This window comes from Ptychodera flava, chromosome 5, assembly GCF_041260155.1.
Source record: "Ptychodera flava strain L36383 chromosome 5, AS_Pfla_20210202, whole genome shotgun sequence".
Lineage (NCBI taxonomy): Eukaryota > Metazoa > Hemichordata > Enteropneusta > Ptychoderidae > Ptychodera > Ptychodera flava.
In genome coordinates, this window is record NC_091932.1 from 42,530,503 (window position 1) to 42,548,668 (window position 18,166).

Consider the following 18,166-nt stretch of genomic DNA (forward strand, 5'->3'; position numbering starts at 1 on the left):
CCGGTAATGAAGTTTTTGTATTGTACTCTGGATTGGTATCAGGCTTTCTCACAATTCATGACAAATTCTACATGACATTTTGTTGATATGCCACAATGCAAACACTAATGTTGATGCCCCAGGGCCTGGCCCTGGCATGTAGAGTGATAAGATATTTTCAATTCTGTTGCTGCCAAATTGAGGCCAATTGCGAAATTAGAAGCTCATAAATTGTACCAATTCAATGACTTCAAACACAGCAACAATCTTTTCACACATTATAACACGGATTGATCCTACACAAATTACAATTGGCAAAGTTGTGATTTACATGGTGAAAGCACGAGCTTGTTATACTCTGCAGAAAAGGTGTAGTTAAACAATCTATGATTTTAAAAATTCCACACATCACATTTCACACACTTTTAGATCTAAATAAAATGTAGGCTACTTACTCTAGGTGGAATATTTATCCAAGAAATGTAAGATTTGCAAGATTTCTGAAGACAATCTGTGGTACTATACACACACACATTTACCAAGTTTCCAGAGAATGTACAGTGCACTTCAGTCTCCAAGTTCCGTCTTTGATTGGGTCAAAGGTGTTATTTATCACATGATCCATTCATGATCATACTTGTCTGAACCTTATGATGTCAAAGATTTTACTGCTCAGAGTGTGCAAGGATGATAACATTTACTTGTATTATGAAGTGAAGAATAATGATAGTTTGTATATACTGAATCTCAGATATGTTTTTGCAGCCATTTTTTTATGAAGCATCCAAAGGGTCTTCCAATTGATGCTGCATTGCTACTTGAAAAGACTATTCTATAAGCATATTGACAGTTATTTTCTCTCTTCATTTAAGATTTACTTCCAATCATTGAGTCAGCCCTACCAGTACACGTACAGAAATTCCATCAAAGAGTAAATGACTTCATGGCAGAGTGCATAATCCCTCGTAAGAAAGAAAGAATTAGTGTTTCATCAGATGTCAGGAATCATATGGACACCAAATCAAATAAGTGGAGTCAAAGGTGTGTTCACAGGTTTAGGTAAATTTTAAAAAATCAGTTTCAATTGGGAAAAAATGACAGTAACATTTCTGTAATCTTCTGATTGTGCAATCAGATTTGTGAGAAAAAAAACATTTTTGTTTGAAACCAAAGTTTTGGTATCAGTACAGCAAATATTACTGAACTAATCCTGAAAACTTTATACTCAATACACTTCTATATCCAATGGATTTAACATCAAAATAACTGGCCATTTATACTACAAAAAATAATGAAATATAAGTAATTTCTCGTCCCAAATCGCACTGATAACTCATGACTTCAAATAAAGGGCATTTTAAAGCAACATTCACATTCAAAATCAAACAGTGTTATTGTACAACCCAAGTTAATAACCATACAAGGTAGTAGGGCTTGAATACTGTAAGTTATGCATACAGTATCATGGCCGTTGGTTGTTGGTTTTGTCCACTTTTGGCAAAATATTCAGTTTAGTGGCTGAAAGTTGTCATAAAAGAACACAGTTCTATTTTATTTTTAATATGGACAAGGGTGTATCAAAATTTATAGGTGTCAAGGGGACATAAGTTTGGTCATATCCGTGCCTGCGTCTGTGCATGCCATGCGTCCGTCCGTCCATTTACAGACAGATATCTCAGAGATGCCTGGAGCGATTTCACTCAAGCTTGGTACAAGGATTACTTCTCATGTCATACATTTGCACGTCGATTTGTTTAGTGATCCAATCCAATATGGCTGTGACATTCATTTTATTAAAAAAGCAGGAACTAATGGTATGTCATCGACAATGACTTTTTGAAAAAGAGCTCTGTTTCAAGAGCGACTCCACTAAATTTGATGAAACTTTGTAAAGATGTTTGCCACACAGAGCTCTGATAGCACAAAATGAGATGTGTCAGTATGTTGTCAATAAATAGCTAATTTGCATATTTGATGAACTGTCATGATTAGTGTGACATGTCTAGAAATTCTGCGTCAAATTTGATGAATTGTGGCACAGACATTGATCTTTCCTCAGTAAAATGCCCTGCATAGATATATAGTAGTATCATGACAGTTAAGAGCTGATTTGCATATTTAATGAATTTTCGCAATTAGGCTGATACTGGTATATCCAGAAATGGTTCATCAAATTCCATGAAACTTTGTACAGTTGTTGAGCTCACATTGCTTTAACATTTGAATGAAGACAGTTATCAGTGTCATTGGAATTAATTACTAATTTTCATATTTAATGAACTTTCCTAATTAGTGGCCTATGTCAAGAAATGTAGCATAAAGTTTGATGAAATATTGTACAGCTGTTGACCTTTCAGTATAATTGTAATACAGTGCAAAGACATTAAGCAGTATCTTGTCAGTTGATTACTAATGTGCGTATTTGATGAACTTTCATGATTAGTGTGATTTGTCTTGAAATGCTGCATCAAATTTGATGAAACATGGTACAGATGTTGATCTTTCAGTATTGTAATATCATGCGAAGACATTAAGCAGTATCATGTCAATTGATTGCTAATTTGCATATTTCATGAACTTTCATAATTAGTGTGATTTGTCTCGAAATGCTGCATCAAATTTGATGAAATGTGGTACAGATGTTGATCATTAAATAGTGTTATGGCATGCAAAGATATGTAGTAGTATCATGTCAATTATCTGCTATTTTGCATATTTAATGAGTTTTTGTAATTAGGCTGATATGTCAAGATATGGGTCATCAAATTTCATGAAACTTAGTACAGATGTTGAGCTCACATTGCTTTAACATTGAATGAAGACATAGCAGTTTCATAAGTTATTTTAATTTACATATTTAATGAACTTTCCTTATGGTTCGACTCCGGAATAAAAAGGACGCGATGCGTTCTACAGACTCAGTACGCCCAAATAATCACGTGATGCCAGTACAAACAAGCCCACATGTGTACTAGCGCGCATGGAAATACACGTATGTCTATGCGCGTTTGCGCACATGGCTTTGTTTGTACCGTGGTCGATTCGAATTCCGGGTTTGGCCTATTAGAGTGATATGTCCAGAAATGCTTTTTCAAATTTGATGAAACTTGGTACAGCTGTTGATCTCACAGTGCTGTAATACAATTCATTGACACTTAGCAGTATCGCTTATGAAATGTGGTACAGGTGATAATCTGTCAGTGCTAGAATGCACTAATTCTTTGCAACATCCTGTCGATTGATTACTACTTTTGTCATCAGGGTCATTGGTTTTACATTTTCACCACCATGAACTCATTCTTAATCAAAGACCGGCTTGATGAACAGTGGACTCAATCCTCTCCTCGGAGTTGTAATCAAAGTACCCCTTAACAAGTGGGGACTGTGACATAAACGATGACTTGTTTAATGGAAAGTTAAATTTTACCCAATCTGCAATATTGTGAGACAACGTAAACAAGAAACTTGTAAATAAGCTTAAGGTTCATTTTATTTACTTGCAGCTCCCTGAATGAGACTGAAAGATACAGCTGTTCACAGTCGGTCGTGCATCCCAACAGCAGTGTGTGGCAAAGTTCGAGGTTGCAGAGCGCCTGCACAAGCCTGAATCTTTGGGTCTACTCATTAGAGTAACGCCAACTAATGAGGACGATTTCTCATCTCACTATGCATTTTGTCAGAGCAGGACTGGCAATGATCTGGCAAATATTTGGCAATTTCAGCTGGCACTAAACAAGCATCAATTTGATCAATTGGAAAGAACGTGGTAAGAAGAACATGCCAAATATAGTTTTTAAATGTGTACAGTATATTGTAAGAGTAGAGAAATTAACTTATTCTTTAGAGAATAACTTTGGATTCGCTGACTCATCGGACTGGCCAGTTGCTGTAGTTTCGGGGAAGTGGACTGGGAAAGCTAGAACTATCTTTTCAGAGAGTGTGTTACAGAAAAAACTTTGATGGTATTGTTTAACTTCAGAAGGTCAACAATCATGACCTCAAATGACATGGTTCTCAAAGAATAAACCAATTCAACGAATCCCCTTTCAGGTGCCATGAGATATATTGTTTTACTTTTGTTTGTTTGCGTCTACAATTAGTTTACTTCATCGTTTTGATGTCTCTGGGGAACTTATTTTATTGTAGTATGTGAACCAGAGTCAAACTACCGGTACATCACTATATTTGCTTCTAACTGAAGAAGATTCAGTTTGTGTCTCAACTTAAAGAACATAAATACACTGTGATGAAGGACAATGTATAGTTAGTCCTCATTTCAACAGGACAACACCATAGGTGTTATACCGGCTTCTTTTCATTGAAGTCTAATAGATAAAAAACAAATAATATGGATATAAAGATCTCATAAAAGACAGAAGGACCAGACAAGAAAATTAGCAGACAAGTGAACAAAATACAGAATGTTCAAGCAGATGTCTTTTAAATGGTCACAATGACTCAGAATCGCTGATGGTTTTAGGAAGATAATTGTTTCATTCATCTACACCTGCAACAGATTAAGTGTTTTGATAAAATTGTTGTACCAAGATGCTGTTTGTAGGAAGTGCTGTGATGTAGAGGGATTTGTAGGAATGGAACATTAAAGTGTTGTACATGCTGTGTGAACTTTTCAGAGGTACTGTTTGAAGGAAGTGCTGTGATCTAGAGGCAGTTGTAGGAATGGAACATTACTCAAACAATCAAGGGTTAAGTCATGAGTTGCTTTGCAAACATGGGTCAGACGATTGAGAGTGTGCCAAATTAATCTGCACCCAGTGAAGGTTGTCACCAAAGCTAATATCTAATCAAGACGTTGTTTTCTTGATTAATGTTCTATAAATACATATGAACTATTAACGATAATAACAGCTGTAGCTTTTGAATCACTGTTCATTATTTTTCTTCTACATCCCCATCAACCAAGTTGAATGTCTAGTGATAATCTCACAGACAGAGTGTATTGTTAAGACAAATTCTAGTCCAGACTGGAAGTACTTTTTCATATGTTTGTTGGATTGGAACCGTTGTATTTTATGAAAAGAATAAAATTGTGGAAAACACATCAATGGTGTTTTAAGAATCTCTTTGCAGCCACACTGTCATAGTTTCATTCTCGTCTTTGTATTGTCATTATGAAGAGAAGACGCTGTATTTACTTTGATCACTGTTGTGTCCCTCATTCTCTTATTCTTTCAACACAGGGTCCACAATATATCTTACACAAAAATGTCATGACACTGTGAAATTGGTTGACCACATGAACAGTTCTCCTCCATTTTTTTCTAAAGTATAATTATCAGGGAGCTGAAACATAAGTTTGATATTCAAGGGATAGTAGCTGTATCAGTCGACAAATTTTCATGATTTTTTTCACGGTATATTATTGACAGAAATGCCCAGACTACAGTTTGTGAACGTGACAGATATAAAGTGTTGAGTAATATTGACAATACATGAATTTTTTGGGACTAAAAGTTCACGTTTGCCTAATATGCAACTTAACACTAAGCATTGCGACATGCCTCTAACCCTTTCACCATAATGGCATTGTGGAGGTCCTCTACAGAGGAAAACGGGGTGAAAAGGTGATAATACTGAACAAAAATAGCAAAGAAATTGTATTGTGATATATTAAACCTACTCTCACCTAAAGGAGAATTTTCAGGCGGTGCTAGTATATCTCTGTCTTTCCATGAAAATCTAGGTATAAAACACCGAAAACTTTAACTGGATTATGCAAAGTGTGGCTGGTATGATGCTTTGCAGAACATACTTTTAATTTGCAAACCTCAAGATATCTCCGATATATCTCTCTGATTTATTAAAGTTACGTGCCAAAAGCGCCGATAACTGTAAGTGAATGATGCAATATGTGGCTGATATAATGCATTTTATGCAATTATGAGCCGGCTTCTTGATCCAAAAACACACTGAACCCTCCCTCTTAATGTGAACAGTTGAAAAACATGCTGACCTCCATCACCAAAGAAAAACAGGGTGGCCCCATGGGTTCACACACCAATCACAACCCCCCCCCCCACCCCCTGCCATGATTAAAGAACCTGACTGGTCCCTTACGCAGGTTTTTGCTTGGCGCTCTAACCCTAGTCTGAATATCAATTACAGCGAACAATCTATCAAAAGATGCTCCATATTGTCACAGACTATCATAACAGTAATATGGAAATTGCTATTGCCACAGTAGAATCCATTTCACTCTGAAGCAGAAAGCCTGTTCAATGATTATTGTATTTCATATTTATATTATTGGTACTTTCCATGAACATATCACGTCCTAAATGCAAAACAAGCAACCTAACGGCCAATATAGCTCTGCTGTGTTTATGTAGACAATAACTAGTTTTGACACATGTGTTGATGAAGAAGGTGGAAATCTTTGATAGCTCATTTCAGTGGCGAGGAAAAAGTGGCAAAAATAGCTGCAAAAATACACATACAATTGAAGATTTCATCATAATTTGAATATATCACATTGGATCATCCCCTAAGAACATGTCAACCAAAGCCAGCTGACGAGTAGCTTTTTTGAGAATCAAATTTTTTGACCAAACAAAAATGGCAAAAATTGCAGATTTCATCATAATTTCAATAGATCATATTAAAATAATCCCTTGGAACCTGTATACCAAATATCAAAGCTATTAGACATGCAGTTTTTGAGAAACAAATTGTTTGACCATAAAATGGCAAAAATTGCCCCAAAAATACAAAATAGCAGATTTCATCTGTAGAAACCTGTATACCAAATTTCAAAGCTATCAGACCAGTACTTTTTGAGATACACATTTTTGGACCAAAATGGCAAAAATTGCCCCAAAAATACAAAATGGTAGATTTCATCATAATTTGAAAATATCACATTTTGCTCAATCCTATAAACCTGTATATTAAATATCAAAGCTGTCAGACAAGTGGTTTTAATGAAACAAATTTTTTGACCAAAAATGACAAAAATTGATAAAAATACATATTTGCATATTTCTTCACAATTTGAACAAATCTGAAATAGATCATCCCTAGGGACCTACGTACCAAATATCAAAGCTATCTGACCTCTAGTTTGAAGAAGATTTTTAAAGATTTTTTGATCAAAAACGACAAAAATTGCCGTAAAAATACAAATATGCAAATTTCACCCAATTTGAATAAATCTAGCTGAAGTCCCCTATGTAAACTGCTTGTCAAATTTCAAAGCAATTGGACACGCGGCTTCAGAGAAGATTTTTTTACCAAAAACATTGAAAAATGCCCAAAAATACAATATGCAAATTTCACCAAGATTTGAACAAACTTAAGTGAGGTCAACCCAAGTGTACTGCATATGAAAGGGATCGGACTTGCGGTTTCAGAGGAGAAGGCAATTGTTGACGGATGACGGATGGACGACGACGGAAAATCAGCCTACTGGTATTTGATAAGCTCCGTGTCACTGACAGCAGAACTAAAAAAACAATGGGGTTGGGTGGGGCTGGGTTGGTACTGAAAATATTTTTGTACAAGGGTGTTCCACCCAAGTTGAAATACCTTCAAAATTATACTCCGAATAAATGAGTCTTTATTAGAAATGTCGAGTAAAAAAGACAAATAGTGAAGCAGATCAACCACAATTAGTTGGGCAACCAACACTCAAAAAAGGTTGATGACGCAATGTTATCAAGGGTCATTAAACTTAAAACTTTGGAAGAGTTGAATGGCGTTATGCATATCACCATGGGAACGAAAGAGCTACCCAAAATTACAATCAAATAAAAATGGTGCCATATAAGAGAGTCTAATGTTGACTATACTTAGATCTAAATAGGCTGAAAAAGTTGCATGCGTGACATGCTGATTATTTGCTTAGTTATATACAAACGTAACAAAATTCCAGTGTCTTTATCAAGTATCCAGCTGACGCTAAACCTAGACCAGGTTCGTTGGCCAAACACACAAACAAAAGGTAACAAAAGAAATGAGTGTCATAGCATTGTGATAAAATTGTATGATGGCATTTATTAACCACAACTAATAATTCTACTACAATATAAAGAAACCAAAAGTAAAAAGGTTTTACAATATTAATACTGGAAGAGAAAACCTAAGACATGCCTTCAAAGTCATTCATTTGCTTAGCTCAAGTAACGGATTTTTGTGATTTACAATTCATGCTAAAGTTCACTTTATAATCCAAGGGCTGTTACCTAAGGATGCTCTGTCTAAAGTTCAAGTTCGCCCTGTTGCTGTGGCAATGACAGTCTATCTGACAGAAAGCTAGTTCACAGCAAACTTTTTAGACAGTCCTCTCATGGGATATTGTATTCCACCCCTGACAACAGTCATCAGTGCGATGGAAAGATGATAAACAAACTTCCAGACAGGCCTCTGTAGAAGATCTCGCAAAAATGGGATTAAATGTCATTCATTAACTTGATGGAAGTTCACAAATTTTCTTTCAACAGCACTGTATTAAAGCATGGGTGTAAAACTGATTCATAATTAAACATATTAATGTAAAAGGTCAATAAGCACTTGTGTAAGCATTTCCTTCTGCTAATACTTCATATCAGGATAAGACTAAGTCACCATGATGGCAAATACGTCTAGCAAACAATCTTAATGAAAACTAAAACAAAATCAAAAAATGTTTCGTTGAGAATCAGAAAGAAAAATACAACTCTAAAGTTCAACTTTCCTACATTTATAAACTGTGGAGTAGTAACTTAGAAACTCCTTACAGCTATAGGGAAAACACATGGTCCTTCAACGTTAAAACTTGAGGGTGTGTCTAAAATTCTGAGACTTTACAAATTCATTACTCTCAATACCAAAGTACTTCAAATACATAAACCTGTAAGCACAGTCATGTAACAGACCAACCACGTTGTCATGGAATTTTTCTTGGCTGCAAAACTGATTATTATTCCCAATACTACCAATAGTATGTCCACACCAATGCACCCTCTTCAAGCAGTGAAATCAGTAGAACATTGCAATGCATTGTGGGTGAAGACGCTATCAATGAAATTCCATATGTGTGTCATCACATGCAACAAAGCTCACCAGACCTATCACAGACTGTTACTCGTAACCAGGGTTCAGAGGGTTACTCAAATTTTAAAGAAATTTATGTGTTTTTAACCTCCATATCGTGCACTGATTTGGACTCAACCTCTGCTACTGCTCGAAATCGAACTAAGGTCAAGGCAATGAGCAGACCTCCAGGATGTGTTGGTTACACACAGCTGTAGTTATGATGAAAGTTTTCAAGCACAACATTCTATAAACTCATTTATATATTTAATAAATTTCTGTATCCGGCCATATTCCTACACTTTGTTCACCGATTTCACACAGATCCCTGACAGACATTGATCATTCTTCGATTTAGTTATACTGAAAGTTGAATGAGTGGGACATTATGTTATTATTTTATAATAATAATAATAATAATAATAATAATTATTAGTAGTAGTAGTAGTATTATTTATGATGATGATGATGATGATGATGATGATTTGAATTGTAACCCTAATTTACACTGATTATACATAACTTTAGTTATACTGAAAGTTTGATGAGCACAGCATTCTAATTATGAGTTCATTTGCATATTAATGATTGTAATACGGCCACACATCAATTTTGGAGTCAACGATTTCAACTGGACCTCTGACATGTGGACCTCTACAGTCGGTGTACCCAGTAGTTTCCCCTAAACTCAAAAAAATGCTTGTGCAAAAAATCTGGATTATCTTTTCTGTGGCATTTCCTCTCCGTATATCCGTCCAAACCACAATTGAAGCAAAAGTTCAAATCTAATCCGGCTGGGTCAGAATTCCATTATTCTGCTGCCCATGTTGATATCTGTGATGTTGGAGTTGTAGGTGGTGTTACGTTGTACTTGGGACTGGTTCTGATCTCTCTTCCTGCGGTGTTGCTGATGTGGTCGTGACTGACTGCTTGGCACTGACCAGGTGTTATTTAAGGCTGGCGGTGTGGGTAGCTGGTTGGCATTTCCTTTCATCATCTGTTCCATCACCTGCTGCACTACTTGCTGTACAGTTGACTTATCTAACACCTGTTGTACCACTGGTGCCGATGTGGCAGTTGCCTCAAAACTATCACAGGAAGTGGTGCAATTTGCCCTAGCAATCTCATGAGCTCTTTTCTTGGCTTTCTCTTCTTGACGTGCTTCCTGCTTCCTTACCATCTGCAATAGCTCGATGTAACTTGGCGGGTTGTTGAGCCTTGTGTCAAGTTGCAAAGATGACAAATAGCTTTCATTGTAAAGCACTCCATCAATGAACTGTTGAAGACGGAGGTAATCAGCCTCATACTCCTTAACACTACCTTGTCGTATCGCTCGTCGCAACAGAGTCTGTAACTCCTGCAAGTACTGAGAGTGTGACCACTCTGATTTCTGATAACATGACTGGAATGCCCTTAGAGACTCAGCTGGTGTAATCAGAGTGCCATACGATTTCTCAAGGGCATCCAGGTAATCCCGTACTGTCAAGCTGGGTGTCGGTGTCAATGATCTAATAACGCTCATCGCCGGTCCGGTCAAGCTCTCAGCGATACGTTTCTTCTTTTCCGCATCTGAAACTTTCCACTCCGTAATCATTTGCTCTGCTTTGTCTGCCCAACTTTCATAATCGTCTTCATTTACCGGCACTGGCAGCCTACCAGAGAAAACTCTCAATTTACGATACCACCCAGACTCATTTCTTGGTTGAAGGTTTACCACAAGTTTTTCCATCATTTCCATCCAAGCAGCATCAGGACCAGCTTGGCACAGTGCTGATGATCTGCTTGGGGATCTTACTCCTGGTGGGTTACGGTTAGGGGGCAGGACGAAGTACGCCCGCTCATCTTCAGTTCCATCATCATTACATTCCAATCTATGTGTGGAAAACCTCCCAACTTTATTATTTTGTTTATTGTTGTTTACCACGTTTATCATGATTCCAGAAATTTGGCAAAATATTATATACTACAGTCGATGCTCTGAACACTTACTGCGCATGACATAAAAACTTCGCTCAACAGAGACTTTTCTAGAGCTTGGACACAGCTTTGAGAATCTATGTACAGGCGATGGCTGAACTTTGACCGAAATGCACATTTTCAGGACACTCATCAATGTGCGTGTACAATGATTTATTTGCGCGGACTGTGTGAACATGGACATATTTGTTACCAAGTTTCCGGCAACAGTTTGCTTCATAGTTTAATTTATTCGTGTTATTTTGTCGTGATCTCGGGTTAAATTCTCATTACTACCAGATTTCCCATCATGCTTTTAAAAACCTACAACGGCAACGCACATGGATGCGGCGTGCTGCTCTGTACTGTGAGTTTAAACGTAATAAACCAAGTTTTTTTGTTGATCGAGAACTGTGAGTTCTTCAGTGTCACTGGGAATGATCGGCGGCCAATATCTCTACACTAAATATTCCCCACACTGAACGGTGGCGACCACGACGGGAGAAAGATACTGGAAAGAGCGTGAGTACATCTCATATAGGACTTAGGCCCCTATAGTGTTGTACACAGCATTGCATCATCAATCGAAATAGACGAAGTTTCCGTGGGAAAGCAGAACTGACGCAGTTGATACGAGGTTTTGCAGTCGAATAACTGTTGATCGCAGTGTTTACAAGCGTGTACAAAACATGGCATTTACCGAGGAGAGATTCAAACGACAGCTGGCAATTGCCGAAATCAAACTTGATGAAATTGCAGAGCTATCGAACAGTGAGGACACGGCAGACATTACCACCGCATATGAACAAATAGGAGAGTTGATCAAGAGATTAGACAAATTAAAAGACGAGACAGCCGAATATCTGTTGGAAGGAGAATCAGACTTAGAACATGTGAAGGAGTGGACAACAACACAGAAAAAGTCATCCAGTATTTAGGGAGGCGCGGCAGCGTATCAGAAAACAGCTAGACGAAGCTGTGGAAAGAGACGTACAACTCAAGCTTGAAAAAGAGCTACATATCCAGCGCATGGTAAATGACCAAAAATCAAAATACAGAGTTCAACAACAAATGGAAATTGAGATGGCAACTGCACGCCAACAAAAACGAGAGGAAGAGTGGTATAGACAGAAACTAGATTTCGAGAGACAGATTGAAGCCAGCCGTGCCGAACGAGTTGACCACAGGGGGGAGCATGCATCTTCAACAGCGCCCTCAACACAAGCAGTGAAGCTTCAGAAATATACAATCACACCATTCTCTGGTGACTACAAGGACTGGTTACGCTTTGGAATCAGTTTACCGTAGAGGTGGATGGTTCTAATCTCGCTGAAATCAGTAAGTTTGATGGTTCTAATCTCGCTGAAATCAGTAAGTTTAATTACTTACTAGAGCTAGTGAAAGACAAACCAAAGGAGGATATCCTGGGGCTACCACACACCTCAGAGGGATACCAGGAAGCCAAAAGAATACTTGTCGAGACATATGGGAAGGACATTAAGGTGCACAAAGCCTTGATAAAGGAACTGGAGGAACTACCGGTAGTGACCAACATTCACAAGTTGCGTGACATTCACGACTTTTATAACAGGCTTGCCAGGATAGTTCGCACTCTCACAACAATGAGGAAACTGACTACGGCACAAAGCTCAGTCTACACTTTGATGGACAAGCTTGGCCCAGTTCGAGAAGTCCTCGTACAGAAGGACGATGATTGGGAAGAGTGGGGTTTGGAACAGCTTGTTGAAAATCTACGAAAGTATGTCGAGAGAAATCCCCTGAGAGCTGGTGATGATAAGAGTACCACAGGGAGAAGAGATGATACAACAAGACACACATCATGGAGGAAAAAAGAAGAAAAGTTACTTCTTGGCAGTAATGGAGAGTCTAAACAAGGTCGCAAGATTAAATGTGTGTATTGCAGTTCAGAAGATCATTCGAGTAATGGCTGTATGAAAGTACTGGATGTGGCCACCAAGAGAGCAATACTGAGAAGAAACAGGATGTGTTTCAACTGTACAGGATTTGGTCATCTTGCAGTCAACTGTAGATCCCGGGGATGCAAAAACTGTAAAGGAAAGCATCATACATCAATTTGTGACAAAGGGAAATCAACGCTTGATGTGTCGGACAATACCAAAGTGGAAAAGGGATTGAGCTCAGTGATGGATCATGCCTCAGCATTACATGCCACTGTTATCGCCAAAGTTGGAAAGGAGAAAGTTCGAGTCATGTTTGACACAGGTGCGGGTAGTTCATACATATGTTCAGACTTGATTACAAAATTGCGTGTGAAGCCAGCGAAGACAGAACAGCGTTGTATTGAACAGATGTACGGCACTGTAAGGAAGATTGTTGAGGTGTACAGTATCACATTACAGTCCTTAGCAGTTGATGGTTTCTCATTCAATGTGGAGTGTGTGAATGCTGAGAAAGGTATATTAACCCACCTGCCTAACCCAAGCATTCCAGCATTGAAGAAACAACATAGACGACTCAGCCGGTTACATTTCAGCGAGGAAGAGACAACGGATGTTTCAATGCCAGTTCACATTATCTTAGGAGTCGCAGACTACCAGAGGATTCGCACAACAGAACCTCTAGTCCTTGGAACCCACCCAGATAAGGATCCAGGAGCAGAGTTCACGATGCTGGGTTGGACAATTTCTGGACGGCAGTCAGGGAGAGAGAGTCAGACAGAGAAACAGTTCTTTTTGAGATCCAGCCAAGAAGAATTTGAGAAGCTGTGCTCACTGGATGTTCTTGGAATCAAAGACACAGATATAAAGGAGAGTGCAGCAATTCACGAAGAGTTCAAGAAACAGTTGACTAGGGCAGAGAGTGGATACTATGAAACAAAACTACCCTGGAAGGAAGATCATGTTCCACTTCCTACAAATAAGAGCTTGTGCACAGCTCGGCTATACAGCACAACAAAGAGACTAGAGAGAATCGGGAGATTAGAAGAGTACGACAAAATCATGAGAGAACAAATCAATATGGGAGTGATTGAGCCTGTACCAGCCAATCAAACAGGGGAGACAGTACATTATGTCCCACATCAAGCCGTCATCCGAGATAAGGCTGAAACAACAAAGATGAGAATAGTGTATGACTGCTCAGCGAGAGCCAACGTGAGAAGCCCTTCACTCAACGACTGCCTAGAGACGGGGCCACCACTACAACCACTTTTGTTTGACATCATTGCAAGAAATCGTATGCGAAAGTTTTGTATCACAGGAGATATTCAGAAAGCTTTCCTGCAAATCAGAGTGCATGAACAAGACAGGGATGCACTGCGAGTTCTGTGGTATAACAATCTACAAGATCGTGAGGTGACGGAGTACAGATTCACACGAGTGATCTTTGGAGCGACGTCAAGTCCATATATTCTCGGTGTAACACTGCAGAAGCACATTGAGGACTATGAACAGGAATATCCAGCAACAGTACACAGCTTGCTGGAAGATACATATGTTGACGATATTCAAGGGGTGGAAACAAAGAAGATGATGTTGCGACTTTCAAGGCGGAGTCCACTAAAATACTGTCAGAGGGTGGTTTCAATCTTCACAAATGGCATAGCAACATCGATCACCTCAGCGCAGAGAACGACAAGCAGAAGAAGATACTTACACAACAAGGTTTCTTGACAACACATCTAGCAATGAGACAAAGATTTTAGGTATTCCATGGAACAAGGAGGAGGACACATTGACGATCAGTTTTGAATCATGTCAGAAGAGCAGTGAACCAATCACTAAAAGGAAGATGTTAGCTGATATCAACAGCATCTTTGACATACTTGGATGGAGTTCTCCAGTTACTATCACTGCGAAGTTGATCTTCAGTGAAGTGTGCCTTCTTCAGCTACATTGGGATGAGGAAATTCCAGATGAAATTCAACGGAAATGGCAGATGTGGATAAACAGCTTGCAGCATGCACCAACCATCACTGTACCACGCTGTGTGTTCACTGGCAACCCAACACATTATGAGATGCATGGATTTGCGGATGCAAGCAAGACTGCTGTTTGTGCTGCAATATACATCGTTGCGTATGAGAACTCAACACCGGTCAGCCAGAATCTACTCACAGCTAAAGCAAGAATCGCTCCTAAACACATAAGCATTCCAAGGTTGGAGTTGATTGCCACACATACCCTGGCCAAACTACAGAATAACGTCAACAAAGCCTTGTCCAATTTCCATATCACAGCTTGTCACAGTTGGGTAGACAGCACCACTGTTTTATACTGGCTGTCTAATCATGGAGAATGGTCAACATTTGTGCGCAATCGGGTCAAGAAGATTGACGAGCTGACAGAGTCCAAGTGGAGATATGTGCCAACAGCAGAAAATCCAAGCGACCTTGGAACTAGAGGGTCAGCACCAAGTCGACTCGGGAAGATGTGGTTTCAAGGGCCAAGCTGGCTCTCAAGTGAAGGTGACAGACCAGTTCAACCAGAGATTTCCGAGTCAGAGGGAGCCAAGTCAGAGAAAAAGTCAACGAAGAAAAGAGAAGTGATGCTTCTACTGGAAGATGCAACTCAGAATGAGACGAAAGCATGGTCACAAGAGCTTCTGAGCAAGTTCAAATTCTGGAAGCTTCTACGCATAACGTCATATATGAAGCGTTTCATAGATGGCTGTAAGGGGATGAGACGAGTGGGACCACTCACTAAATCAGAGATCACAGCATCAGAGAAGGTATGGATCCACATAACACAGCAAACAAACGACATGACTTCAGATGTCACATTAGCAGTAGATGAAGATGGAATACTGAGGTGTCAAGGCAGAGTTCCAGGTTACAACCCTATCTTCATCCCAAGAAGATCTGCCCTGGCAAGACGTATCATTGAGCACTGCCATCTTCAGACATTGCACGGGGGAGTTGCAACAACAATGAGTAAGGTCAGAGAGAAATACTGGATCCCAAAGCTACGATCCATAGTCAAATCTATACGACATGAATGCAGCTACTGTGCGAAGTATCGTGCAAAGGTGTTGGATGCTCCAGCTACATCGGCCTTGCCCTCCTACAGAACGGAATTCACTGAGCCATTCGATGTGACAGGTGTGGACTTTGCAGGGCCACTCATGTACAAATCAGAAAAGCATGAGACCAGAAAGGCTTATATTGCCCTCTTCACATGTGCCAGCACCAGAGCTGTGCATCTCAAGCTTTGCAGAGACCTGTCTGTGAATGAATTCAAGCGACAGTTGAAGGAGTTTGTTGCACGGAGAGGATCACCAAGTGTCATGGTGAGCGACAACGCAAAGACTTTCATCGCGACCAAACGGTGGTTGTCGACGTTGCAAAAGGATGAAGATTTGTTCAACTATTTGACAACACATAACATAGAGTGGAAGTTCAACATGTCACGTTCTCCATGGTGGGGTGGATTCTTTGAACGACTCATCGGCATCATGAAGAGAAGTCTGTCGAAAGCTATAGGAAGAGCACTACTGAAATTTGAAGAGCTCGAGGAAGTTCTACTCGATGTGGAGACGTTCATGAACAACAGACCATTGTGCTATATGGAAGAAAACTTCGAGCAAGTAGTGATCACCCCAAACCTGCTGTTGCGTGGACAACCAGCGCGGTTTCTGGAGGAGAGCATCGATGACATGGATGACTCGAGAGATGTGATGAGTAAGCGGCTGAAGTACTTGAGATCCTGTAGAGAAAATGTTCGCAAACGTTGGTTGAATGAGTACCTTCACGCCTTGCAGGAACGTTGCAGTAAGAGGGTTGAGGCCAAAGATCAGGAGTTACCAGGAAAGAACTCGATTGTTCTACTCAAAGACACAACCAAGAATCGAGCAAATTGGAAGATTGGACGGATTGTAGACAACATAGTGGGTAAGGATGGAGTGATAAGAGGATACAAGATCCGGACAGGTAGTGGCTATGTTGTTGAGAGGCCACTCCAGTTGGTGTGTGATCTGGAAGTCAGCGGAACTAACGACGCAACAGCGGTTGGCACCATAGCTGAACCAGATGCTGACCCTGTGATTAACCAGACACGCACTTCAGCTGACGAAGAGGAAAGAGATCAAACCAACCACGATTTGAGACGCCGTACTAGGAGAGCAAAGACTGCTGCGGTAGATCGCCTAGTTGGTGTCATTGCAAACGAGAATGAGGACGATTAGGAAACCTCTATATTAAAGTTTAAGTAACTTTAATAGGGGGAGGGTGTGGAAAACCTCCCGACTTTATTATTGTTGTTTATTGTTGTTTACCACGTTTATCATGATTCCGGAAATTTGGCAAAATATTATATACTACAGTCGATGCTCTGAACACTTACTGCGCATGACATAAAAACTTCGCTCAACAGAGACTTTTCTAGAGCTTGGACACAGCTTTGAGAATCTATGTACAGGCGATGGCTGAACTTTGACCGAAATGCACATTTTCAGGACACTCATCAATGTGCGTGTACAATGATTTATTTGCGCGGACTGTGTGAACATGGACATATTTGTTACCAAGTTTCCGGCAACAGTTTGCTTCATAGTTTAATTTATTCGTGTTATTTTGTCGTGATCTGGGGTTAAATTCTCATTACTACCAGATTTCCCATCATGCTTTTAAAAAACCTACAACGGCAACGCACATGGATGCGGCGTGCTGCTCTGTACTGTGAGTTTAAACGTAATAAACCAATGTTTTTTGTTGATCGAGAACTGTGAGTTTCTTCAGTGTCACTGGGAATGTTCGGCGGCCAATATCTCTACACTAAATATTCCCCACATATGGATATTTGCTATGGTTCTGGAGGCCGCCCTCCAATCACCCAACTCCCCTGAATTCGACTGTGCTTCCCCCATCCTGCGGCGAGGGGCTCCATTGCTGCTGGCCATGACGGGGTGAGTGTATTTTGGTCTCACGAAAAACCGAGGCAACAGAAGAAAACATTCTAACCCCGGTCTGGGTCCCACTCTTTTCATATTCAAATTATCAGCCCATTCCCTCCCAGTAGATGAGTGGCAGAGTACACCTACTGCCCTGTCACACCATAATATTTCTGTTAAGTTGGTATCTCCGTAATTCCCAGAAATAAACTGCAATAAATCACTCAAATCATCATCTGTTGCATCAGGAACCCAGAAAACTAATCCATGTTTAAGATCAATACCTTTTTTCTCATATATTTCTACCGCTGTTCTCTCAAAGCCTGCCATTGTG

The 18,166-nt window shown here is 39.6% G+C and overlaps 4 protein-coding genes and 1 long non-coding RNA gene across 5 annotated transcripts in view; 3 read left to right on the plus strand and 2 right to left on the minus strand.

The window, feature by feature from the left end:
- Positions 1-558, minus strand: part of LOC139134012 (A-kinase anchor protein 9-like) — a 28,274-nt gene extending 27,716 nt beyond the window's left edge. Inside the window, exon 1 of the mRNA XM_070700848.1 lies at positions 435-558. The gene's annotated coding sequence lies outside the window, so the exon portion shown is untranslated. The remainder of the gene's footprint in view (positions 1-434) is intronic.
- Positions 1-5,046, plus strand: part of LOC139134013 (uncharacterized) — a 45,337-nt gene extending 40,291 nt beyond the window's left edge. The window contains exons 4-5 of the long non-coding RNA XR_011552691.1: positions 852-1,020; positions 3,483-5,046. This is a non-coding gene — a long non-coding RNA (uncharacterized lncRNA). The remainder of the gene's footprint in view (positions 1-851; positions 1,021-3,482) is intronic.
- Positions 5,047-9,808: 4,762 nt separating this feature from the next.
- LOC139133746 (paraneoplastic antigen Ma1 homolog) lies at positions 9,809-10,942 on the minus strand. The gene has a single exon (XM_070700512.1). The coding sequence runs from the start codon at positions 10,940-10,942 to the stop codon at positions 9,809-9,811; it is 1,134 nt and encodes a 377-aa protein (XP_070556613.1).
- Positions 10,943-11,654: 712 nt separating this feature from the next.
- LOC139133747 (uncharacterized) lies at positions 11,655-14,618 on the plus strand. The gene is made up of 2 exons (XM_070700513.1): positions 11,655-11,895; positions 12,241-14,618. Exons 1-2 carry the CDS (start codon positions 11,655-11,657, stop codon positions 14,616-14,618), a joined length of 2,619 nt encoding a protein of 872 aa, XP_070556614.1.
- Positions 14,619-14,736: 118 nt separating this feature from the next.
- Positions 14,737-17,127, plus strand: LOC139133748 (uncharacterized). The gene has a single exon (XM_070700515.1). The coding sequence runs from the start codon at positions 14,737-14,739 to the stop codon at positions 17,125-17,127; it is 2,391 nt and encodes a 796-aa protein (XP_070556616.1).
- The last annotated feature ends 1,039 nt before the right edge of the window (positions 17,128-18,166 follow it).